This window comes from Puma concolor, chromosome A3, assembly GCF_028749965.1.
Source record: "Puma concolor isolate L17-30 chromosome A3, mPumCon1.1.hap2, whole genome shotgun sequence".
NCBI classification, from domain to species: Eukaryota; Metazoa; Chordata; class Mammalia; order Carnivora; family Felidae; genus Puma; species Puma concolor.
In genome coordinates, this window is record NC_141669.1 from 16,033,451 (window position 1) to 16,058,906 (window position 25,456).

At 47.1% G+C, this 25,456-nt stretch overlaps 1 protein-coding gene across 1 annotated transcript; it reads left to right on the forward strand.

Moving 5' to 3' along the window:
• The first annotated feature begins 6,956 nt into the window (after positions 1-6,956).
• On the forward strand, positions 6,957-19,207 carry LOC112864078 (b(0,+)-type amino acid transporter 1-like). The gene is made up of 6 exons (XM_025927151.2): positions 6,957-7,779; positions 12,581-12,714; positions 12,888-13,017; positions 14,388-14,512; positions 16,171-16,258; positions 16,768-19,207. Exons 1-6 carry the CDS (start codon positions 7,027-7,029, stop codon positions 16,999-17,001), a joined length of 1,464 nt encoding a protein of 487 aa, XP_025782936.1. The 5' UTR covers positions 6,957-7,026; the 3' UTR covers positions 17,002-19,207.
• The last annotated feature ends 6,249 nt before the right edge of the window (positions 19,208-25,456 follow it).

The following is a 25,456-nucleotide window of genomic DNA, read 5'->3' on the forward strand; positions in this document are numbered from 1 at the left end:
TGTGTAGCTGGGGTCAGGTATGAAAGAGAAGAGGGGTGGGGCCATCTGGAGGCTGTGAGAAGCAGTGATCAGGACCGCTGATAGGAGGCAAGAAAGGTCTGTGCTGTGTGCAAGGACCTAGTGAGAGCCTTGTTTACACTTCCCATTGGGCATGGGCCCTTCTGAGCTCACGGAGGGGCAGAGTGGGAAGGGCAACCATCCTGCCTAGACCAGGGACAACGCAGTGAGCCTCTGGTGAGATCCCAGGGTTTAATCAGTGATCAGAATGGCTAGCCGAGCCTCTTCTAAACTGTTTCCGGCAGCATCCTTGGGGGCTCTGCCCAGGGACTCATTCGACTCCCAGCTTCTCCTGGACTCTTCTCCAGTTCTGTGTAGTGCTACAAGCTCTTTCCAAGTCACACGCCACCAGCCCAGGGGACCCTCTTGTGAAATCCCAGACTGATCATGGGTACCGATCCCTCGGCCCTTAGACTGACCTCTGGATTCAGAGCTTAGAGCAGGAGTTTGTTCATTCACACACTCTCTTGTTCAGACTTTTACTCATTTATTAGCTTATCTCTAATCTATTTATTTATTTGCTCATTCATTTATTCACTCACTTACTCGCTCCCTCATTCTCTCATCCCTCCGGAAAACATTTCCTGACCATTCTTGCTAGGCTCAACGGTAAAACGTATAGAAACAAATGAGACTTTTTCTGACCTTCTCGGGGCTCACCCGATGAGAGGGGGAGATGGAAAAGCCAAGTAAACAATTGGAAAATGAGAGAGAAGGTGGTAAGTGCCGTAGAGGATACAGAGGTAACTGAAGCTCAGAAGAGAGGAATCTCTGGAAGGGCCACCGATACGGCTGCTTCGGTCTTGACCTGCTCTACTGGGAGCGAGGTTCCCTGATGTGCATGGAGACTGGGGTCATCACTCAGCATGGCTGGAGAAACCAGCTGACTCTGGGGCCTGGGCCCCATGCTGCCCCACTTTGCACTTCAGTGTCCTCACCAGGGAGCAGGGTGGTATTGGATCAGCTCATCTCTAGGGCCCGTGACTTCAGTGGCTCAGTGTGGGGTACAGTTGTGTCTCATGGGGGATAGGTTAATATTTAGCTAGTTTTGGATAAAAACTTTGCATTTATGAACAGTCTTTTACATATCCACAGCATGGTATTTTCTGGGCACTCAGTGCACATTATGCAGCGAAGAAAGCCAAGGCCAGCAGATGGGGCTCTCTGGAAGCGAGGAATCATTGGGTCTGGTTTCAAGTGGCACATTTGCTCTTCGGCTCTCCCAGCAGAGCAGAGGATTGACAGGAAGGCTGGCTCACAGAGCGGTGTAAGCACCCGTGGGAGCCTTGGGGATTTGGGGGAAAAAGAAACACAGGGGAAGATTGAGCTTCTTGGTGTTGGGAGGACGGAGACAGATTTCCCTTAAAGGCAACTGAACTCAGGCTTTGGGATTGACCCTCACTTGGAAAGTCTTTCCAAAGCTGTGCAGTGAATTGTTTTTTTAAATAAAAAAATCAAGGTAAAATTAACATAATATAAAATTTGCCATTTTAACCATTTTAAAGGTACAATTCAGTGGTTTTTAGTATATCTATAATATTGGGCAATCATCAGTATTATATTATTCTAGAATGTTTTCATTGCCCCGGAAAGAAACTTCATTCCCATTAATCAGTGATTCCCCATTAACTCTTCCCATCAACCCCTGGCAACCACTAATTCACTTTCTGTCCCTTGGATTGACCTATTCTGGACATTTCATAGAAATGCAGTGCCTGAGTGGCTCAGTAGGTTAAGCATCTGACTCTTGATATCAGCTCGTGATCTCATGATTCATGAGATCGAGCCCCTGCACTGGGCTCTGTGCTGACAGGTGATAGCATGGGGCCTGCTGGGATTCTTTCCCTCTCTCTCTCTCTCTCTCTCTCAGCTGGCAGGTGTGCATGTGCGCTGTCTCTCAAAATAAATGAATAAACATTAAAGAAATGCAGTCACATGATAATATGTGGCCTTCTGTGTCTGGCTACTTTCACTTAGCATAATGCTTTCAAGGTTCATCCATGTAATAGCATGTATTAGTACTCCATTCTTTTTATGGATGACTAATATTCCATTGTATGAATGTACCACATTTGATTTATCCATTCATCAATTGATGGACATTTGGGTTGCTTTCACCTTTTGGCTATTAAGAACAATGTTGCGGGGCGCCTGGGTGGCTCAGTCGGTTGGGCGGCCGACCGGCTCAGGTCATGACCTTGCGGTCTGTGAGTTCGAGCCCCGCGTCGGGCTCTGTGCTGACAGCTCGGAGCCTGGAGCCTGTTTCAGATTCTGTGTCTCCCTCTCTCTGACCCTCCCCCGTTCATGCTCTGTCTCTCTCTGTCTCAAAAACAAATAAACGTTAAAAAAAATTAAAAAAAAAAAAAAGAACAATGTTGTTATAAAAGATTGTGTACAGGTTTTTGGGTGAATGTATGTTTTTAATTCTTATGGGTATATACCTGCAAATGGAATTGCTGGGTCATATGGTAACTTTATGTGTAAATTTTTGAGAAGTTGTTCATTGTTTCCACAGTAGCCACACTATTTTATATTCCTAACAACTGTGTGTGAGGGTTTACATTCCTCCGCATCCTCATTGACATTTCTTATTTTCTGTTTTTCAATTATAGCCATCTTAGCAAGTGTGAAAAACTATCCCATTGTGGTTTTGATTTGCATTTCCCCATTGACTAATGATGTTGGACATCTTTTCATGTGGTTGGTGGCTATTTGACTATCTTCTTTGGAGAAATGTATATTTAAATCCTTTGCCCATTTTTAAATTGGATTGTTTGTGGGGTTTTGTGGTTGTCGTTGTTGAGTTGTAAGAGTTCTTTATATATTCTGAATACTAGACTCTTGTCAGGTATAAGTTTGGCAAATATTTTTTCTCATTCTGTGGGTTGTCTTTTCACTTTTTTGACACTATCTGATGCACACAAGTTTTAAATTTTGATGAAGTCCAATTTATCTCTTTTTCCTTTGTAGCTTATGCTTTTGGTGGCATATTTAAGCAATCATTGTCTAGTCCAAGGTCATGAAGATTTGCAACTAAGTTTCCTGCTGAGTTTTATAGTTTGAGCTCTCACATTTAGGTCTTCGATCCATTCTGAATTAATTTTTATATATAATGTGAAATAGAGGTGCAAATTAATTCTTTTTCATGTAGATATCCCATGCCCTAGCAGCATTTGTGGTTGTCTTTTAAATTAGATTAGGAAAAATGTGGAGGTAAGAACAAAAAATACATCATTAATATTGTGTTATATTTGTCTATGTTGATACTTTTACCAGTGTTCTTTATTTTTTTGTGTGGATTTAAGTTACTGCTTAGTGCCCTTTCTATTCAGCCTGAAAGACTCCCTTTAGCATTTCTTGGAGGGCAGGTCTGCTAGTGATGAATAATCTTAGCTTTTGCTTATCTTGGAATGTCTTCATTTTTTTTTTTTTTTAATTTTGAAGAGAGTTTTACTGGAAATAGAATTCTTGGATGACATTACCTTCCCACCGCCCCCCCCCCCCCCCCCCAGCACTTGAAGATGCCATGTCACTGTCTTCTGGCCTCCATGGTTTTTGATGGCAAATCAGCTGTTAATCTTGTTGAGGAATACTTATAAAAGATGAATTGCTTCTTTCTTGCTGTTTTCAAGATTCTCTCATGGTCTGACTTGATCATTTGATTATGAAGTGTCTGGGTATTTCTTTGAGTTTATTCCATTTGGAGTTGAATTTCTTGGATATGTAAATAAATGATCAAATTTGGGAAATTTCCAGCCATTATTTCTTCAAATAGAAGTTAACATAACTTCATTCATCTCCATAGGATGATGGGACATGAGGGCTTTTGGCTTATTTTCATGAACACTTTTGTGGGAGAATCATCAGCCCCATTTTCCTCATGGGAAATGGAACCAATAAAGATTCCATTGAATGCACAGTGATATAAAACATGACTCTCTGGTTCTTGGGTGCTGAATTTCTTCCTAAGACATCCATTTGGCTGAGCTTCAGACTGGGTCCATCAGCTACCCCATCACTTCTGATGGCAGCACAGGGATGTCATATAGGCTCAACTCTGCTTCAGAGATTCCTTCCTCACAGGCAGGCCCGACCTTGGACCTGAAGACCACACTTGTCAGATTCTGGGAGGGCAGTTGGATTTGCTAATTGAAGCCCAAAGAACTTCAGAGTCGCTAGTTCCATTCAGGAAGAGCTTTGAGGTGAGCCCTTCCCTACTCATCATCCTCTTCCCTCCCATTCCTGGCTGGTCTCAGCTCCTCAGCCTGGCATTTAGGGTCCTCCTCTTTAGACACCCTACTTGACAAGATGAGTCATTCAAAACAATCTTTATGTTCTCATAATGTTCTTCAGCTCACAGGTACATCCATATCTTTGTAGTAAAGAATTTAACTTTGCCCAAAGAGAGGTCTGGCCCTTGCCCTCAGCTTCTGGGAGGTAATCTCCAAGCCCTTGGAATGTTATGTTTGATTGCAGGGTCTTCATTTGCCTGGGGGCCTTGGGCCAGCCATATAGTAACAATGTGATTTTTGGATGGAGGCTTTGGGTCATAAAATATCAGCTTGATCTCCTGAGGGGCTGGAAACTGAATTCAGCCACATGAGCAGTCAACCATGTCTATGTGATAGAACCCCAATAAAGAGTGGACACCAAGGCTCAGGTGAGCTTCCCTGGTTGGCAATATGATATGCTTATTGTCATACTTTGATGCCTGGAGAATAACAATGTCCCGACTCCTCGGGGAGAAGAGAACTGGAAGCTCTGTGTTTGGAATTCTGTTGGATTCTGCCCTATGTCTTTTCTCCCTTGAGTGACCTTAATCTGGACCTGTAAGTGTAATAAAACATAACCTGAGTGTAAAAGCTTTTGGTGTGTTCTGTGAGTCTTCCTAGCAAATTATTGGACGTAAAGATAGTCTTGGAACCCTCCAAACTTGCTATTAGTGTTAGAGGTCAGGGTGGTCTTGTGGACTGTTCTCAGACATTGCAGTTGGCATCCACTAGCAACAGCCCCTGGAGAAGAAGAGGGTTGACATTTAAGTGTCTTAGTTACTACTTAGCTATTGCCAGGAAGGAAGCTGATTTTCTTTCCTGAGCTTCCAGGACTCTATCCTTTTTTTATCTTCATTCCCTCCAATTCTTGTAGCTCCTTTTTTTTTTCCCCCTTAATTACTTCTCTGTCTTTTTTCTCTCTTCGTACTGTGTAGGAATCTTGGAGGACCTCCTTCTGAATTTTGGAGGGCCCCCTCTTCAGGGATTTTCTCAAGAAGATGTCTCTACATTTTCTGAGGACCTATGTCAAGTAGGCTTCCATGAATCAAGGGGAGGAGGTAAGATGGACACCCCAGGAACCAGTGACATCTATTAAGAGCTTTATTAATACACACGCATACGAGATCCAAGTAGCCCATATGGCTGACTTGAGCTAGGTCAGTCTGGGAGATCACAGGTGCCTTTCTGCTCACTTTGGGTGTCAGCATCTTTACTCTAAATGCTAGTGAGTTCCACTGACCTTTCTATAACAATACTAGTAGAGGTTCTATAACCCAAGATTTTAAAAGTGTAAGGGAAAGGGGTGCCTAGGTGGATCAGTTGAGCATCTGATTCTTGATTTCAGCTCAGGTCATGATCCTGGGTTCATGGGATCAAGCCCCGTCTCAGGCTCTGCACTGAGCATGGAGCCTGTTTAAGATTCCCTCTCTCTCGGGGTGCCTGGGTGGCTTGGTCGGTTGGGCGTCCGACTTTGGCTCAGGTCATGATCTTGCGGTCTGTGAGTTTGAGCCCCGCGTCGGGCTCTGTGCTGACAGCTCGGAGCCTGGAGCCTGTTTCAGATTCTGTGTCTCCCTCTCTCTCTGCCCCTCCCCTGTTCATGCTCTGTCTCTCTCTGTCTCAAAAATAAATAAACGTTAAAAAAAACAAAGATTCCCTCTCTCTCTTTCTCTCTTTTTCTCCCTTTTCCCTTCTCTCCTACTCATGCACGTTATCTATCTAAAATATAAAAAAATAAAAAAATAAAAATCAAAATATAAGGGAGAGTTAACAAAAAAGTTATAAACTATATCCTAAAATGAACATTATTCATAAATCAATGAAATATATATTTAAAATATATATTCATATATATATATATATATATATATATATATATATATATATATATAAAACTAGGGAACTAATGAAACTCTTAGCCAGATAGTATTGGCTAATGTTTAAGGAAAGCCTACTGCATTTCACCTACTATTCTAGCTACTTTGATTGGACTATGCTATTTAATCTTTACAGTAACACTATGTGGTGGGTATTGTAATTAACTGACAGATGAGTAGGGTGAAGTTCAGAGATCTTGTCCAACGTCACACAACTATGAGGGACTAAACCTGGGATTTGAATGCAGGATCCCATTCCATACCCTGTACTGTGCTTCTAACCACGTGGTCCTTTCCTTGGAGGGGTAAAGCTCTGTTATGAACTATTTGAATCTTCTTTGATTGTCTTGATTCTTCCTTAAAGCAGGACTCATGCAATTTTAATTGGAATCCTGATAAAACAGGGGTTTTATTGCTTGGCTGATAAAACTATTGCAGAGACTTTTTTAGGTTCCTGATGTGTAATTGCTCTGCATTCTTATTGTTGGCACAGAGCACCCGTCCAACTGTTATTCCTCACATAGTGCTGTGGAATTGGGCAGCAGGGATTTCTACTAAAATCCCTCTTTCCTTGATCTTTTCCTTGATCCCTGGGTTACACTGGCAAACAGCTCCTGTATACTGCCTATACTGGAGTTTGAGTTGGACAGGAACCAGTCAATCAGTGAAGGCTCTGTGCCTGCTGAATGCCATGCCCTGGCTGTCTGGTCTCCGGTTCTGACTTCATAAAGTGCTGTAATCATTAACCGCTGCAGGAAGCCCGCAAGACAGACGAGAGTATCTGCTTCTGCTCAGCTAGACACAGTGACTGTTGAAGCCCTGAGATGGAGAGAAGTCAGGAAAGAAATGGTGGTGAGGGGGTGGCAGGACGGGAGCCAGGTGGTGAGGGGCTAAGGCTGAGGAGGGAGATTGGTTTGTGGAGTGCCGTGTCCCTGATGGCTGGCTGTATGATTGGCTCTGGCGTCTTCATGTCACCACAGGGGGTCTTGGTCTACATGGGCAGCCCTGGAGCCAGTCTTGTGGTCTGGGCAGGCTGTGGCCTCCTGGCCATGATGGGTGCCCTGTGCTATGCTGAGCTGAGTGCCCTGGTTCCCAAATCTGGAGGGGAGTATGCCTACATCCTGCAAATCTTTGGCTCTTTGCCAGCCTTCCTGGTTATCTACACATTTGTGTTGCTGGTCAGACCAGCTGCCATTGCTGCCGTCTCCCTGAGCTTCGCTGAGTATGCCGTGACCCCCTTTTACCCTGGCTGCTCCTCGATGCCCCAGGCTGTGCTCAAGGGTGTGGCTGCCTCCTGCATCCTGCTGCTGACGCTGGTCAACTGTTGGAGCTCACGGCTGGCCACCATGCTGGTGAACGTGTGCGCCGTCGCCAAAGTGTTCTCGTTGCTGGTCATCGTGGTGGGTGGGGCCGTGGTGCTGGGCCAGGGCCGGGGCCACACGGAAACCTTTTTGCTTGCCTTCCACAACACAACACAGCAGGCTGGGCGCATTGGCATGGCCTTTTACCAGGGCATGTGGTCCTTCGATGGCTGGAATAACGTCAACTATGTGGTGGAAGAGCTCAAGAATCCAAAGGTGAGTCCATAATACTTCTTCAGAGGGTGAAATCTCCAAACATTAGCTGTTCCAATTATTGTTATTTGAACTGACTAAAACCATGAGAAATCAGCTGAAAATGGGGGTACCCTTTTTGAAGTCATGAATGCCAGCCCACTGTCTACCTTAAGTAGTTTATGGAATTAGAGGAATAATAACTTCCCAAGTGAGCACAGAAATTTATAGGATCACACTCATGGTCTCATTTGCCTGGCAAGGTCGATATTATCAACACCATTTTTTCACATGGGAAAACTGAGGCTTAGAAAGGGGGAAGTGATTGTGAGGTCATACCACTAGCAAGAGGCCGTGCTTGATGACTCAGCTTGTTATCTGTCTTGATAGCTGGAACATTTGGACTCTTCAGTTACTATGGAAATTAACTCTTTGCTATAAATATATTTGCTTAGGTTGCTATTTGTTTTCTTTTTTTCCTGCAGGAGCCTTTAATTTTCAGAGGGTGAGAACTGAGTCTTTTCCTCTACATCCTCGGGGCTGGCTCAGGGGCCATTACATGTCTCACCTCTCAGCAGAGGCTCCCTGGAGGGGGGTTTGGGAGAATCTGGGGGGAGAAGAGGAGATTGGAGACTGAAGTCCCAGAGCACAGAGAGACCGGGGTGAGAGCCAGAAGTCCTGGGACCTAGTTTTTATTCTTGCATGTAATTCCTCGTGCTTTAGTTCCTCCCTATCAACGGGATCATAATAGCTGCCCCACCTACCGCGCAGGGCTTGAAGGTATTAACTGTTATTAACTGGCGTAATCACTTGTGGATGGAGTGCCATAAACAGCTGTAATTTCAGGTGAATGGTTACTGTGTGTCCATGGTGGCTCTGGGTGAGGCTGGGGCTGCCAGGCAGGGGCACGGGCTCATTCAGTTCACAGGGCTAGACTCCTCTCTCTCTGAATCCAGGCTCTGGGCTCGGAGCTGGTCCAGGGAAAGAGCAAGGGGGTCCAAAGGTGACAAGCTCCCATGCCATAGAGCATGGATTAGCAAATTTTTTTCCATAAAGGATTAAAAAGCTAACATTTTAGGTTTTGTGGGTCACGAGTCCTCTGTCACGATCACTCAACTCTGTTGCAAATAGCCATAGGCCACAAATAAGGGTGGCTGTGCCTCCATAAGAGTTTATTTTTAAATTTTTTTTTTTTTTTTTCAACGCCCATTTATTTCTGGGACAGACAGAGACAGAGCATGAACGGGGGAGGGGCAGAGAGAGAGGGAGACACAGAATCGGAAGCAGGCTCCAGGCTCCGAGCCACCAGCCCAGAGCCCGACGCGGGGCCCGAACCCACGGACCGCGAGATCGTGACCTGGCTGAAGTCGGACGCCCAACCGACTGCGCCACCCAGGCGCCCCTATTTACAAAAACAAGCAGTGGCTGGTTTTGGTCCACAGGCTGTAGTTTGCTGACCTCTGAATTTTTTTAAACAAATTTTTTAATGTTTATTTATATTTGAGTGAGAGAAAGAGAGAGTGTGTGTGCATGAATGGGGGAGGGGCAGAGAGAGAGGGAGACACAGAATCCAAAGCAGGCTCCAGGCTCCAGGCTCCAAGCTGTCAGCATAGAGCCTGACAAGGGGCTTGAACTCACGAGCTGTGAGATCATGACCTGAACCGAAGTCCGACACTTAACCGACTGAGCCGCCCAGGCACCCCTGCATTTTTGACAAATGTGGGTTTCTTTCTTTCTTTCTTTCTTTTTTTAATGTTTATTTATTATTGAGAGAGAGACACAGAGCGTGAGCAGGGGAGGAGTAGAGAGAGGGGTAGACAGAATCTGAAGTAGGCTCCAGGCTCTGAGCTGTCAGCACAGAGCCCGACGCGGGGCTCGAACTCATAAACTGTGAGATCATGACCTGAGCCGAAGTCGGTGGCTTAATCAACTGAGCCATCCAGGCACCCCGACAAATGTGGGTTTCAAGCAAAAACAAAGCCATGCCTCTGAATGATGGACAATTGAAATTATGGCTCTAAGTCTGAGCTCTGAAGCACATGTTAAGTGTATCTTTGTTTCACACTCTTTCAAGAAACGGCAGATCCTATGCCAAACCTGGGCCAGCGTTATGCCCATGTGCCCTGGAATTTGAGTAAAGAGTTAAGGTGTTTGAGAATGAAACCAGGAAATCTCACTGTTCTTGTGGCACAACCTGGGGCTTGGCTGTCATAGCTCATTAGCTGGCCGGTGGGCTGTCCAAGAGGAGTCGAATTCAAAAGCATGTCAGATCCCTTCCCTGTGACTTGGCATGTGGCTGGGTCATGCATGGTGGGTGCTTGCCTGCTGAGGGCACCCCACAGCAAGGCCTGCAGTAGGAGGAATCCAGGACTCTGCTCCATTGCCCATCTTTGCTACACGTGGCCTCTTCTCGGCCCAGGCAGAACACACTTTCAGGACTGGGAAGATGAGGAATTAGCCGCTACGCTGAAACAGTGGTTGGGGCCATTTCCTTTGCCTCCAGATCCTCAGATTTGAGAGCTGGAGGGAACCCGAGAGGACCTACTGTCTGTGAGAGTCCATTGCTGTCCTACTGGCTTCACTTGCATGCATTTGTCACATGACCTGCTAGGTCTGCTGACCAGGTTGCCCAGGACTGGAGACTTCCTAGGGATATGGGGCTTCTGGTGTTAAAAGCGGGAAAGTCTCAGGCAAGCTGGGGCGAATTGGTCACCCTCCCCGGTCCCTGCCCTTAGAGGACAAGACAGGATGGGACAGAGGCTTGGATATAATAAAGCTTGCTGAGGTGCTGTCTCCACTTGCTGCTGGAACTCATGAGTCAGAACAGTCCAGCAGTCCTGTGAGAGGAGGGCTGGAGCTGAGCCTTGAAGGGCTGATGTGGTTTGTGGCAAAACAGCCATGCAGAGGCAGTGTGAACAGGAACACAGAGACCAGAAAGAACTGGGCATCTCTGTGTCTCAAGGAAGTTTGAGTAGGGCAGAAGACAGGCCCTGAGATCAATACTCTGCCCTCAGTGCCCCCTTCCTCCTGTGCTTGCCTCCAGAGTTTTCTGTGGCAGATCTCAGGCTGGCAGAAAGCTCTGGAAATTGCCTTATTATTATTTTTTAAATATTTATTTACGTTTGAGAGAGAGTAAGAGCGAGCCGGGGTGGGGGCAGAGAGAAAGGGAGAGAGAGAATCCTAAGCAGGCTCTGCACTTTAGTGCAGAGCCTGATGTGGGGCTTGAACTCACAAACTGCGAGATCATGACCTGAGCTGAGCTCAGTAGTTGGATCCTTAACCGACTGAGACACCCAGGTACCCTTGGAAATTGCTTTTTATATAATGTTGAAGAAGAGAAGATGTGCTAACCAGGGGCAGATGCTAAAATGGGGGAGGGTCCTACCTAGTGGTGGGCCAGGAGGTGTGTGTGGGACTGTGGTTCAGCCCTCCCAGGGACAGCTCTGTGCCAAGTCTGGAGAAGACCTCCCTGCCAACAGAATGACCTCTTCTGTGCTTCATTTCATGTTGTAAGTGTCAGTAGCAGCAATACCAGGTTCTGGGGTCCTGTTTGGTACTGAGGGGAGAGGCTCTGGGCTCATCAGTGCTTGCCTGCCCCTCAAGAGGTAAGCCAAAGGACATCTAGAGAAAGTCCTGCATGAGGCCGGGGGTGTCGTGGACATGCGTTTACTGCTTTGAGGTGTAGATGTCTATCCAGGGTGGCCCAAGCCTGGGAAATGTTTTTTGTTTTTTTTTTAAATTTTTTAATGTTTATTTATTTTTGAGAGAGAGAGACAGAGAGAGACAGAGACAGAGAGAGAGAGAGAGAATGTGAGCAGAGGAAGGGTGGAGAGAGAGGGAGACAGAATCTGAAGCAGGCTCCAGGCTCTGAGCTGTTAGCACAGAGCCCGATGTGGGGCTCGAACCCACGAACTGCAAGATCATGACCTGAGCTGAAGCCGGACGCTTAACCTACTGAGCCACCCAGGTGTTCCTTTGGGGAATGTTGAATGGAGTTCTGTGGGTTCAGAGGGAGACCCCTTCCTTCCATTTGCTCCTGGCTCCAGAATGATGTCCAGGGCTGGGGGGGGGGGGGGGGGCGGTGGGAGGGTGGCCAGGCGGTGAAGTGGGAGGGAGTACACTCTGTTTTACCCAGTTTTCATTTATTCCTCCATTTTTATTGGACGCCTGCTCAGTACCTTTATTGAAAGACCGAGGGTCAGAGTGGCACAATGCCTCCATAGGATAAGCTGCTCTGTGTGCCCACAGCCCTTATGTCCAGGCCCTTCCTTTTCCTTACTCTGTGCTGATCCTCATACCTTGCAGGGAGGCAGAGCAGTGAGAAGTCCCATTTTACAGATCCCCAATGACCCCCAATTTCCAGTTGAGGAGCCTGAGGGTCAGAGTGGAACCCCTGGCAGAAATGGCCTTCAGTCTGGGTGGGCCTGAGTCCTGGAGACCCAGAAAATAGGCAGGGTTGTCATGGTGGTCTTGGAATATTACAGCTGGAAAGATTGATGAATAGCCAAGAATGAAGATCTTTAACTTCCTTGTCCCTTCTCTGTGCTCTGTTCTCGTGGGTGCCCCCACTCCTCTCAGGCCCTCTGTATCTCCACTGCTCAGACTGGTTCCTGCCCCTCACGGCCTCCCAGCACATCTGTTGTTTGTGGATCCAGGCCATGGACTGTGAGCACGTGGAAGAGGGGCACACAGCCTGAGTGGCCCCCAGGGCCTGACATACTCCCTGAGGCCAGGATGAGCTCAGCACTGCACTGACGAGCCTGTTCTGGGGGCCTGAGAAGGAACTCACCACCTAACACATGGCTTCTTCTTCTGGACTCTGCAGCAGAACCTGGTGTGGGCAGTGATGATCGCCATCCCCCTGGTCACCAGCTTGTACCTCCTGGTCAACATCAGTTACCTGCTAGTGTTGTCGCCCAACGAGATCCTTTCCTCTGATGCTATGGCTGTGAGCTGGGGGTGAGTGAGTCAAGTCAGTGTTCCTTGGCCACTGGGCAGACATCAGGTTTAGGGAAGGATAGTGTCCTGTGTATATTTCAAGTTGCCTCCGGATGTTTTGCTTGCTCTGTTTCCTTGCTGTTGTCTTCCAGTTTGCTGCTGGAGTTCCTTCCCTTGACCCTCTGTTGTCCTAGGAACCAGGTGCTGGGGGCCTGGGCCTGGCTGGTACCGTTGGCTGTCGTACTCTCGACATTTGGCTCTGCCAATGGGATGTTCTTCGGTGGAAGTCGTGTGTGCTATGTGGCTGCGAGAGAAGGCCACATGGTGAGAGATGGGGTCTGGGCTGGCCAAGGTGGTGGGGGCTGCAGGAGGGCTAAGCTTTCTCCTGCCTGAGCTTAGCACTTAGCCCAAGCCAGGACTCCCCCTACAAGACATAGCCTTCTTCTCTTCTTTAAAAAAAAAGAAAAAAAATTTTTTTTTAGTGTTTATTTTTGAGACAGAGAGACAGCATGAGTTGGGGAGGGGCAGAGAGAGACTCTGAAGCAGGCTCCAGGCTCTGAGCTGTCAGCACAAAGCCTAATGCAGGGCTTAAACTCACGAACCGTGAGATCATGACCTGAGCTGAAGTCAGACGTTTAACTGACTGAGCCACCCAGGCACCTTAGCCCTCTTTTCTTCTGAGAATGAGACTCAAGCATCCCAAGCATCTCCATTTAAACTCCAGTCCTTTGACTTCCAGGTTTTGGGAGTCACCATACTGGATCACATTGTGGAGTCTGTAGGTGATGGGGATGTTTGTGTAGGGCAAACGGTGTGGGGGCAGCGGGGCAGAGCCACAGGAGCAGAGCCGAGCTGGTGAGTATGCTCAGGGCCCCTCCCCCTAGGGACTCTGTCCCTCTGGTACCTTTCGCAGCAATGATGCTGAACAACAACTCCAAGATCTAGGGGGCTGACAACAGCAAATGCTTCATGATGCTCATCGGTCCCTGGGTCTATCGTGGCTCTGCTTCAGCCTGGGGTTCGTGTTCAGATTTTCTCATTCAGGTCTCTGAGTCTGTTCTTGTCTCAGGGACCCAGGCCAAAGCATGTTTTTGCCTAAAGCAGGTGGCAGGGGTTCAAGAGACCAAGCCAAGCCACACAGGTATATTTCGAGCCTCTGCCGTGTTACCCCTGCTCACATTTCATTGGCCAAGCCCGGAGTCAATGGATGGGGAAGTACCTAGTATTTCTCCTACAGAGGTGGGAGAGGGAGGACTATTTGCTGAGTACTTATACAGTCTACTATCATAATCCATGATCCTATTCCATGCTCCATCCATAACCATCCCACCCTCTTCTCCCCCATCCTCTGTCTTCCCGCCCCTGGTCCCTCTTCCTGTCTTGGGGATGAGCAATAGAAAGTTGGACAACCTGGCCAGGCACGTGGGTCAGCTCCCTACACTCTAGCCCACGTCCTAAGCTTTTTGGGTCTCTGGAGTGATCGGCCTCCCAAGCTGTACGCTGGGCCTGCTTTCACCCCAGGTGAGCCACAGAGACCTGCATCTTGAAGCTGTGGGGACTGGGGACTATTAGGTTGGGCACACTGGTGTCCAGAGTGAGTTTGGCAGGGGAAGAGAGCTGGGAACTTCCCAGGGCAGAAACCTACTGCGCCTCCCTTGGCGGGGCGGCTGCCTGACACCTGGCTTTGCTCCCAGCCCCAACTTCTGTCCATGGTTCATGTGCATCGCCTCACACCAACTCCGGCCCTGATGTTTACCACGGCAGTGGCTTTGGTCCTGGTCATCCCAGGAAGCTTCAGCACCATCGTGAACTTCTTGAGGCAAGTGAGACTGTCCTCCCGTGCTGGGTATCTCATGGCCCCTTTGTGCGTATACTCACATACACTCATATGTATATGGAAGCCCCCTATGTGTGCACACTCACACACATGCATGTGTGTATATAAATACGTGTGTGCACACTTCTGGAAGCCCCTATGTGTAACTATCGCATATATGCCTGTTTATATACATAAAGATATGCATGCACACTTCTGGAAACCTGAGCTCAGGGCTCTTGCACATGCACACACATTTCAGCCATTCTCTCCCAGTTATGTTTCCAAAATTAAATGTGGCTCCCTCCTCTCTTGTCCTATTTCCAAAAATTCAATGAGACAAATGTTTCACCAAGAGGCAGACAAGTTAAAGGCTTGTGTTGTCTTTGTCATTTTTTATTCTTCCTCGTTCCTTTATTCTGTCGCTGAGATCACGTTAAAGCTATCTTCAGGCTTTACTCACCACGACTGGTAGCCCTTGGCTGTGGTGTGATTTTCCCTTTGTAGTCTGATCTGTGCTCAGGACTCTGACCCAGCATATCTTTATTGAACCTAGGGCAGACCCACAACCAAGCTGGGTAGGTATAATCAGAGATTGCATCAAAATGGAGACATATTCTGACCCCCTTTATTGCCTTGCCTGGGGCAGAAATGATGGACTGTCGTGCCATTCAGTTGTGGTTTTATGACCTCATCTGAAACAGGTTTCGTGGGCACATCCTTACACTTACAGGCAAGTGTGGCGTCTGGATGCCGAGGGAGCTCTCAGAGCAATTTCTCAGGCATCGCGTGTTCTCTTCTTCATTGTCATAAGTATAATTAATCTTCTGGAACAGGATATACAATGCTTGATGTGACTTTCTTCAGAACATTAAGTAACAGATTTGGTTTTCTTTTTATTTTTTTCCCATGAGAAAGGATAAAATCGTTATATGATGAGAATAATATCAAACCGTGGTGAACCCAGGGTTTCTTTGGGCTGAGATTGGGGAATGTGACTGAGAGTGTTCCGGCACAGAGTGAGAATGTTGGGGATGATCTATCCCAACAAGGACCCCATGTCTCCCAGTCTTGACTGCCTCAAGAGATGGCCTGGTCTGGATCCCATCTCCCGGATCAGATGAGGCTTCCATCGGACCTGTATCAGCCACTCAACTAACCACACTGGGGAAGGCAGAGGCCAGGCACTTGTCTGGGTGTTCAGTGACCTATCCTGTCACCAACTCTAAAGTAGGAGCATCTGCTATGAGTGTGCTGGTCCCTGAGGAGAGCACAGGCTTCCTTGACATTTCACCAGACTCCTGTTTTTAGACACACAAATGCTCCTCCCTCTCTTTGAAAATTGTCCTTTTCTGTCCAGTCAGGGGCAGTCAAACAAGGCCCAATATGAAGCCAAGTGGGTGCCTGGGCTTGTATGTGTGAGTCACTTTGTGACTGGAGATGAAGGAGGCAAGAATACCCTCCACTGCATTCCTGTTCTTGGTGCCCCAGCCTTGCCTTCTTCTTTCCTAAGTCTGCATAGACAAGGACAATGGGGGGTAGCTGAAAGGCCCCTGATGAGCTTGCACTTCTGTCCCAGGTTTGCACCTAGTAGGCCAGCCCCTCTTGCAGGCCCACCCAGGGAAGGGCCTCAGAGTAAGTGGCTCATGTTTGCCTCTTAGCTTCCTTGGCTGGATCACCTATGGAACCACCATTGGCTGTCTCTTGTACTTGCGGATAAAGAAGAAGAATCTTCCTCGACCTTACAAGGTAGAGTCTGAAATAAACATTGGGCTTTTTGCAACCCTAGGCTGTTGCATGAAGCAGATCGTTGGACCATAGCCCCATTTGGGGCCTGGAGAAAGAATGTAAGAAAGGATGTCATATTTGGTAGACAATTTCTATATTTCCTGGGGGTGAGGACATCTGGATCACAAGGCATCGATTCTGCTTACTGGGGACTCATTTCTCCTCTGGAGGACCCTGAGGGAGAACAACAGGAGACAAATGCAGAGAGGATGCACACATATAGTAGGAGGATTAATCCTCACATAGCATAGAGAGGATTAGCCTGGGTCCCAAAGCCCCTGATCCTTGGATGGCCCCTTGTAACCTGGCAGGCGGCTTCCCTGGCCAGGCAAGGTAGGATGGCAGTGACTGGAAGAGAGGAGCTGGTGCCAGGTGAAAGCAACAGGCAGGCAGGCAGGAGGGACAGAGCCCAAGGGCCACATACAATATCCCGTGCCTCTCCATCATCCAGGTCCCTGTGTCCATTGCAGGTCCCCACCATCATCCCTGTCATCATGCTCCTTGCTTCTCTCTACCTGGTGCTGGCGCCCATTATCGACCAACCCCAGATTGAGTTCCTGTACATCTTCCTGTTCCTGCTCAGTGGCATCCCGGTCTATTTCCTGTTTGTCTATTTCCAGTGCCAGCCCAGGTGTTTGCAGATGGCCACCCTGTATCTCCAGCTGCTCCTGGAAGTTGCTCCAACCACTAAAAATGTTGACTAAAGGACTGGACAGTTGTGCACTGCCCTCCTTGCTGCAGACACCTCTATCCCCACACAAGTGGCCTTGCGAGTTTCTCTGTAGGCTGACTCTGCATAATTTTAATGAGCAACTGGAATGCTAAATACAGCTGTTGTGAAGTTTTGGGGGTATCCAGCCAGGACAGCATCCCTCCTTCTCTAAGAACTGCTCCTTCAGTGAAGGTGGATCTCACAGCCACATTGGTATTACATGGCTGCCTCTCTGGGTATGGTTTTTTGATATTCCAGGTGGGGAGCATGAAATACATTCCCTCCTTTGGGGATTTTGGAGTTAGAATTCTTATGGTTGCCTAATCTGAGGAATTGTAAGTCCTGGGCTGTATGTGGAACCATCTTCCATTATGGGGGCAGAGAAGCAGAGAAAGCTCCCGTGCAGAGAAGGATGAAGATACACAGTGAAATGGTGTGAGAATTATGTGGTCCCTGAGAGCTGGGGAAACGACCTGAGTAGACAGCAGCCTGGGTCCCTGGCTGTTTTATAGTTCTGGTCTCTGACCTTCTGTAGCCCAACTGCCATCTAGCCGTCCTTCCTCCTTTTTGATCATCAAGGACAACCTGATGCCTTATAATAAATTTCTAATTTCGGCTCAGGTGAGTTTGAGTGAGTTCTCATTTCCTGCAAATGGAAAACCTTTGGGTCTGACAAACCTTGTTCAGGGAAATATGATACTTTAGTTCCTGTTTAAAACCACCAACTGGCTTGAACAGGGAAAGAAGTAAGAGACAGATCCCTGGGAGGGAGGGATTTTATTGGCTTTGGGTAAAAGGGAGGGCAGTCAAATTTCTAGAAGAAAGGATGAAAAGTTAGAACAGACCCCGGAAGGCTAATGTGGTTCCAGGGGGCAGAGAGAGCTGGCTGCCCAGGTGAGAATATGGGATAGGAAGGATGACGACAATGCCTAGAAAGGCTAGGGGTGCAGTTTGTGAGTCCCTGGGGGAGGGACTGGAAAAAAGGAGGGCAGGGAACATTGCTCAGCACCTCTCCTCTTGCAGCTGCACCTAGACAACTGTGTAGGGCTTTCCTTTTATTGCACAGACATAGAATAGGATCCCACAAGCTCTTTCTGTTAAGTTTTCTTCTCCCATCAACCAATTCTCCTTTTTTCTGACACCAACTGGGTATCCAATGATTCTGTTCATTTCTGACACAGTTAATGCAGATCCCCAAAGCTAAAGGGCTCAGGCACAAGGTGCAGACACCAGTCACAACCATTGGGTCCCTCGGTCACCCATGCTTCTGTCCAACTTGGTTACAGTCCCTCCCTTTATGGTCGATCACTTGCTAGAATGACCCACTGGACTCTGGAAAACACTTTACTATCAGTAGTTCATTACAAAGGACATAACTCAGGAGGGTCCAGTGGGAGTCATGCATAGGGCAAGGCATGGGGGAAGGCGTGTGGCACTTCTGTACTCTCTTTGGGTGTGTCACCCTCCTGACACCTTGATGTGTTTGCCAACCTGGAAATTCTCTAAAATCTGTCATTTAGAGGTTTTTATGGAGGTTCCATGAGGTAGGTGGATTAATCATTGGCCCTGGTGATTGAATTCAATCTGTAGCCCCTTGGCCCTCCCCAAAAGTCAGGGGTGGAGGTGGAGTTGAAAGTCCCAACCCTCTCATCTGTCTTGGATTTTCTGGAGATCAGCCCCCTTCCAGAAGCTCTCTGGGGTCCCCACTCACCAGTCATCTCATTAGCATACAAAAGATATCCATCACTCCAGAGATTCCAAGGCTTTGGGAGTTGTGTGCCAGGAACTGGGGACAAAGACTTAATATTTATTTTTTGTGATACCACACTTCTGAATTGTGAACTCTTTATCAGTGCTGTTCCTGAAATTCTAGGAGAATCTTCATATCCTTCCCCCCAGCAGCACAGCCTACTTTAGAGAAAAGAAAATTACGAGAAGTTGGTTTTATCCCATTCCTTGTTAAAGGAGGCCATGGATAAGGCTGAAAGTCCCCAGGAAAAGTACTGAACACCTTGAACAGGTATTAGTTCTTTCTGATATGAAACACTGGGCTCCAGAAGCAAATGGTCCAGAAAGAATTCTTAAGATGTCTTTGGTGCAAAAAAGGTGGTTGGTTGTATTAAAGCACAGGGACAGGACCCACGGGCAGAAAGAAGAGCTGCACTGGGGTTATGAAGAATGATTGATTATATACTTTCAAGTTGGGAGGGGGTTAGGGATAGTGTAAGTCTCTAAGGAATTTGGAAGCAAGATTTCCAAGACCTTGAGGGGTCATTTACTACTGTTTAATAAAAACTTAGACTTCAGATGTATATCAGTGGGCCATATATTTGGAGGATGATTGTTAACACATATCTTGTGGGGTGGGGGTGGAATTGGTGGGGGGAGTGGAGAGTTAGAGATAAAGGAAGTTTCCAAGGGATTTTCCTATGTTAAAGAAGACTTACAGGATCCTGAACTTCAGGCTAATGTCAAGCTAAGGTTTCCTTAAAAAAATTTTTTTTAAAACATTTATTTATTTTTGAGACAGAGAGAGAGACAGAGCATGAACAGGGGAGGGTCAGAGAGAGAGGGAGACACAGAATCCGAAACAGGCTCCAGGCTCTGAGCTGTCAGCACAGAGCCTGACACGGGGCTCGAACTCACGGACCGTGAGATCATGACCTGAGCTGAAGTCGGATGCTCAATGGACTAAGCCACCGAGGTGCCCCGCTAAGGTTTCCTTTAGCCTCTAGCAAAGTATTAACATTGAGGCAGCTGAGTTCCTAGAGGAAGGTCACTCTGTCTGTCCCAGGTAATTGTCAATGGGCTGCAAGTTGTAAGGAAATTTAACTTTTGCCCCATCTTCTTTTGCCTTTGTTTTCCATATCACTTTCCTCTTCTGGGTCCCATCAAACTGTGCCTTTGTCTCTCATGAACCTCACTGGGCCATGCACCCTAGTGCTTGGTTGTGTGTTGTGCTCTTTCCTAGGCTTTGGGTTTGGTGAGGGTAAAGGCTAGTTCTTAGACATGTTTGTCCATCCCTCGTTTCCTCTCATGCTCCTGGGCTCCTTGCTGACCAATAACGTTTGGTGAATCAAAATAATGAAATAGCTGTTGAATGATGAGGATGTGTATGACATTTCTGTTTTTTAGCATTTGCATGCATGGCTGTCTTCTCCATAGTGCCTGCTCTGCCCTGGGCTCCCAGGCCTTGTCCTGGGAAGGTTCTCTAAGGAGGAAGGATACCTCCCAAGTCTTGAGAAGTCCTGTCCACCTGGAAGTGGATGCATGCCTAGGGGTGGAAAGCAGAGAGGGGGCTGAACTACCACAGGCTTGTCCTTGGGTCGTGTACTCCAGTTAGGCCACGTTTCAGTTTGTGACTCAGTCTTCCCATCCTTCCCCCAATCAACTGGCTTTTGGCTCACAGTCCTGTTGTGATGGTGCAAAGCGTCCTCAAAGCCAGAGTCTGAGAAGGCAGCTTCCTTCTCCTTGCAATTTCCCAGGACTTCTTCCCTGAGCTTCTGTTCTGCCCTGGACCCCTTCCTGGGCCCCCAGAATAATAGGGGAATGATCTTAGATGGAAATAGGAGATTTTTTTTTTTTTGTAATTACAAAAAATTTTTAATGTTTATTTATTTTTGACAGAGAGAGAGAGGGAGGGGCAGAGAGAGAGGGAGATACAAAATCCAAAGTAGGCTCCAAGCTCTGAGTTGTCAGCACAGAGTCCCACTTGGGGCTCGAACTCATGAACTGTGAGATCATGACCTGAGCCGAAGTCAGACGCCCAACTGACTGAGCCACCCAAGTGCCCTGGAAATCTGAGATTTCTTTAGAGATGAGAATATTGGACTTCCTTGCTCTGAGTCATGAGCATGATTTCTTCCGTTGTTACTTATCTTCTATAATCAGAGATGGCATAGTAATTGTCATGATGCTGGCCTTTGGATTGGGAAAAAAAAATGTTGTGAGTCTTGGGGCCCAGGGTCGGAGTCCTTGCTGTTCCCTCTAGAGAAGCAATAAGTTCCAGGAAATGTGTGGGGCAGATGTTGGCTGAGTTCCTGGGGGGTGGCGTGGGGGTGGGGTGGAGACAGGGCAGTGTTCTTTAACCCTAGGTCAACCCAAAAGCATCTGGATGTTTCAGTTTGGGGCAGAGCATGGCTACTCCCCATCATAAGCACTCAATTCTTTGAACTTCCTTTTGGCCATTTACACTGTCTTCTGCTGAATATTGGGAATGGGGGAACCTGAATCTCATAGAATAACCCATACAAATGAATGTTGTGGTTAAAACTTCAAACATTACAAAGGGTATAAAGTGAAAGTCAACATTTCTTACTCCACACTCCCCATTTCCAGTGCAATCAGTTTCTTTGCTTACTTCCAGAAAGCTTCTGCACATGGTAGAGTCCACTGCTGCTTTGCTCATTAGAGAAATCACAACCTGTTCAGTTCTACCTGTTGATGGGAAGCAGTTCTCTTCTCATGTCTCCATCCCCAGACCAGGGGTCCAGGTCCTTTACTATGGTAGTCATGCCTACTGTTCACTATCTATTGCTAGCTCTCCTTGTGACCACATGGTGGACTGCATTTTCCTGTCCCCTTGGAATTAGATGTGACCACAAGACTTGTGTTGGCCAATAAAATGTGGGTTGAAATGATGTATGTTCCTTCTAGGGTAAAGCTTCAAGAGCCAGTGCACAATTTCCTGCATTTTCCATTTCCATTTCTGTTTTGGTAACTGGAAGTGTTCTGTTAGCCTGGGTCCTGATATAACAACGATATGGAGGAGGGCCAGCCCCCAGCCAACCCTATGTGGGCATGTAGTGTGTGCATAGTTAACTTTTATTGTTTAAACTACTGAGATTGGGGGATGTTTATTACTGCAGCATAACCTAGCCCATACTAACTGTTTATCCCTCCTCTGTTCATGAGTCGTACGAGTACCCGGGACTGCTGACCAATTAAGATGCACCTCAATTTGAGAGGTGCCAAGGAAACCACACTTGATGTGAACTCATCCTTTCCCTGGCCTCCTGGACAGCTCTCTTTCTCCCTCTCATGTTAGTGATTCCTCATCTGTCTTCCCAGTCCTTCTCCTCCTGGCTACCCCCCCCACCCCTTGCCCTTGTTTTGTCCCTTTCTTCCCATAGTCACAGTCTTATTTTGCCTCTGGGGGAAGAAAAGCTGGTTCTGCAAATACACCTAAAAGAAATTTTGTCTTGTGAGGGCTTTTGGATTTTTGTTCCTGCTTAGGTGTGCACTGAAGAAAGAAAAAACTGTCCAGCCCAGCCCTTGGGTACCTGTAATAAAGACAGAAGGAGATAAATACACATGCAAAAGCCAGCAGATTATTTCTTTGAGATATAGGCCCCATGCACACAGATAAGCACATACTAACACCATCCCTTTTAAAATAGCAATGGGTACTATAGATTTTTCTAAAAATTCCTTAACAGTTAATGTAGGAGAAATATTTTACATAATACTTTTTATATTAATATATCTCTTTCTTGTTTAAAAAAAATTTTTTAATGTTTATTTATTTTTGAGAGAGGGAGAGAGAGAGACAGAGCTCAAGAGGGGAAGGGCGAGAGAGAGAGGGAGACACAGCATCTGAAGCAGGCTCCAGGCTCTGAGCTGTCAGCACAGAGCCTGATGTGGAGCTCAAACTCATGAACTGTGAGATCATGACCTGAGCTGAAGTCAGAAGCTTAAGCGGCTGAGCCACACAGGTGACCCTTGTTTTTTTTAATTAAAACATTTTTAAAAATGTTATTTTTGTGAGATAGAGAGAGAAAGAGAGAGACAGAATGAGAGACAGAGCACGAAATGGGGAGGAGCAGACAGATAGATGGAGACACAGAATTCAAAGCAGGTTCCAGGCCCTGAGCTGTCAGCACAGAGCCTGATGCGGGGCTCGAACTGAGCCATGAGATCATGACCTGAGCCGAAGTTGGACATTTAACTGACTGAGCCACCCAGGAGCCCCATTTTTTTTTTTAATTTGAGAGAGAGAGAGAGAGAGTGTGTGTGTGAGCAGGGGAGAGGGGCTTCAGAAGAGAGAGTGAGGGAGAGAATCTTAAGCAGTCTCCATCTCAGTGCAGAGCCCAATGTGGGGCTCGATCCCAAGACCTTGGGATCATGACCTGAGCTGAAATCAAGAGTCGGGTATTCAATCAACCGAGCCACCCAAGCACCCCCTTAACACATTTCTTTTTTTTTTTTTTTTTAGATGTTTATTTATTTTTGAGACAGAGAGAGACAGAACATGAACGGGGGAGGGTCAGAGAGAGAGGGGACACAGAATCTGAAGCAGGCTCCAGGCTCCGAGCTGTCAGCACAGGGCCCGACGCGGGGCTCGAACTCACAGACCGTGAGATCATGACCTGAACTGAAGTCGGAAGCTCAACCGACTAAGCCACCCAGGCGCCCCAACACATTTCTTTTTAATAGATGTTTAGTATTATTGGCCTAATGTTCATGGATATTCAGTTGTTTCTACTTTATCATATTACTAGTAAAGCTAGAAGGACCACCTTTCTCTATAAGAAAGTGATGATCCAGAAACAGACACCCTCTTTGTTCCCAAATCATCATTGTTCTCCTGGGTCTCCAGCTTGCTGACTACAGATTTGGGAACTTCTCAGCATATATATTTATTATTATTCTTCATATATATTCACATATATATGAGAGAGAGACTTATTAGAACATATAGGAAATGTATATCTCCTATTTGTTTTTTTTAATTAAAAATTTTTTGAATGTTTATTTTTGAGAGAGAGAGAGAGACAGAGTGTGAGTGGGGGAGGGGCAGAGAGAGAGAAAGAGAGAGAGAGAGAGAGAGAGACAGAATCCAAAGCAGGCCCCAGGTTCTGGGCTGTCAGCACAGAGCCCAATGTGGGGCTTGAACCCATGAACTGTGAGATCATGACCTGAGCCAAAGTTGGATGCTTAACCAACTGAGCCACCCAGGCACCCTTCTCCTATTTGTCATACAGATATTTGTTGCAGATATATGTATCTCCTATTTGTTCCTCTCTGGAGAACCCTGACTGATACCATGTCACCTTGGACCTTATGAGAAATGCACATTTTCTTGGGCCCTAATGAAACCAATTGGATCATAGCTCTTGGCATGGGGCTCATCAGTCTGGATTTTAACAAATCTTCCAGGAAGTTCAAGATGGTCATCAAAGGTTGAAAGCTGTTGCTCTAAAAACAAACACTGGGGGCAGAAGACAGTGCTCCAGGCCCTTGACTGACTTCTTTCATGTGCTCCTGGGTTCCTTGTGGGTTCCACTGGACATTCAGTTTGGCTTGATTATCCTAGAAGTGGGTCTGAGACATTTGGGCTTACAAATATCCCGGATTGGCAAAGGCAGAGAAAGCCAACCATCAGCTGACTGCAATCTGGAGGCCCAGGGAAGCCGGTGGTGCAGTGCTAGTCCAGACCTGAAGGTCTGAGCAACAGGAAATCCTAGTTCAAGTCCAGAGTCCTGAGAACCAGGTGATGTCTACAGAAGAAGATGTCTGTCTCAGCTCCAGAAAAGAGCAAATTTGCCTCTCCTCCATGCTTTTGTTCCATTTAAACCCTTGATAGGGGTGCCTGGCTGGCTCAGTCGGTAGAGCAAGCAACTCTTGATCTCAGGGTTGTGAGTTCAAGTCCCATGTTGGGCATGGAGCCTAGTTAAAAAAAAATAAGTAAAATAAACTCTGGACAGATTGGAAGCTGCCACATTGGTGAGGAGGATCTCCTTCACTCAGTCACTGATTCAAATGCTAATCTCTTCTGGAAACACCCTCACAGACACATTCAGAAATACTGTTTTACCAGCTTCTGGATGTCCCTTAGCCCAGGCAAGTTGACACATAAAATGAATTATCATGGGCACCCACTGCTGGGCTCTGCTCCTCTCTACTCCGTTTACCCTGTTTCTGAAAGTTTCCATCGCCTTCTTGCAGGAACCTCGTATTCCTGTTGGTTCTATCTCACACTGGAGCTTTTTTGAACAAGTGTCTTCACCTTCTGTGACTCAGTTTCCTCATCTATAAGACAAGGAGGTTAAGTCTTGCTCCACAGGGCAGTGGTAAGGGGGGGGGGGGGACTGTGTAAGTGTTTAGGAGGTTCTGGGGACTGAGTACATGTTCACTCCATTCTGCTGGCCACTTCCATCAGGGCATGATGTCTCAGCAGAGGGGTGGGGAAGGCCGGCTGGGCCGAGCAGACCCAGGCTGCAGCCACAGGCATCCCTGCCCCGAGGGCTGTATGGTCCAGTAGATGCTATTGTGATGAAGGGATCTGTGGGGGGAAAAGATGCCATGTAGGGTTTGTGGCCGGTCTCAGAAGGCAGGATCACGGTGCAGACCTTTGGGACTCTGGAGCAAGGCCATGCCCTCCGGGGTCAAGAACTAAATGCCTTTTGAAAAACAATTTCTGGCATGCTTCTGGGCCCCAGAACAGA

Excerpts from the sequence above, each read along its gene's own strand:
- LOC112864078 (XM_025927151.2), top strand. The coding sequence starts at position 7,027 with ATGGAGAGAAGTCAGGAAAGAAATGGTGGTGAGGGGGTGGCAGGACGG. Across the intron at positions 12,715-12,887 it reads GCTATGGCTGTGAGCTGGGG|GAACCAGGTGCTGGGGGCCT; the intron begins GTGAGTGAGTCA and ends CTGTTGTCCTAG. Across the intron at positions 14,513-16,170 it reads ACCATCGTGAACTTCTTGAG|CTTCCTTGGCTGGATCACCT; the intron begins GCAAGTGAGACT and ends TTTGCCTCTTAG.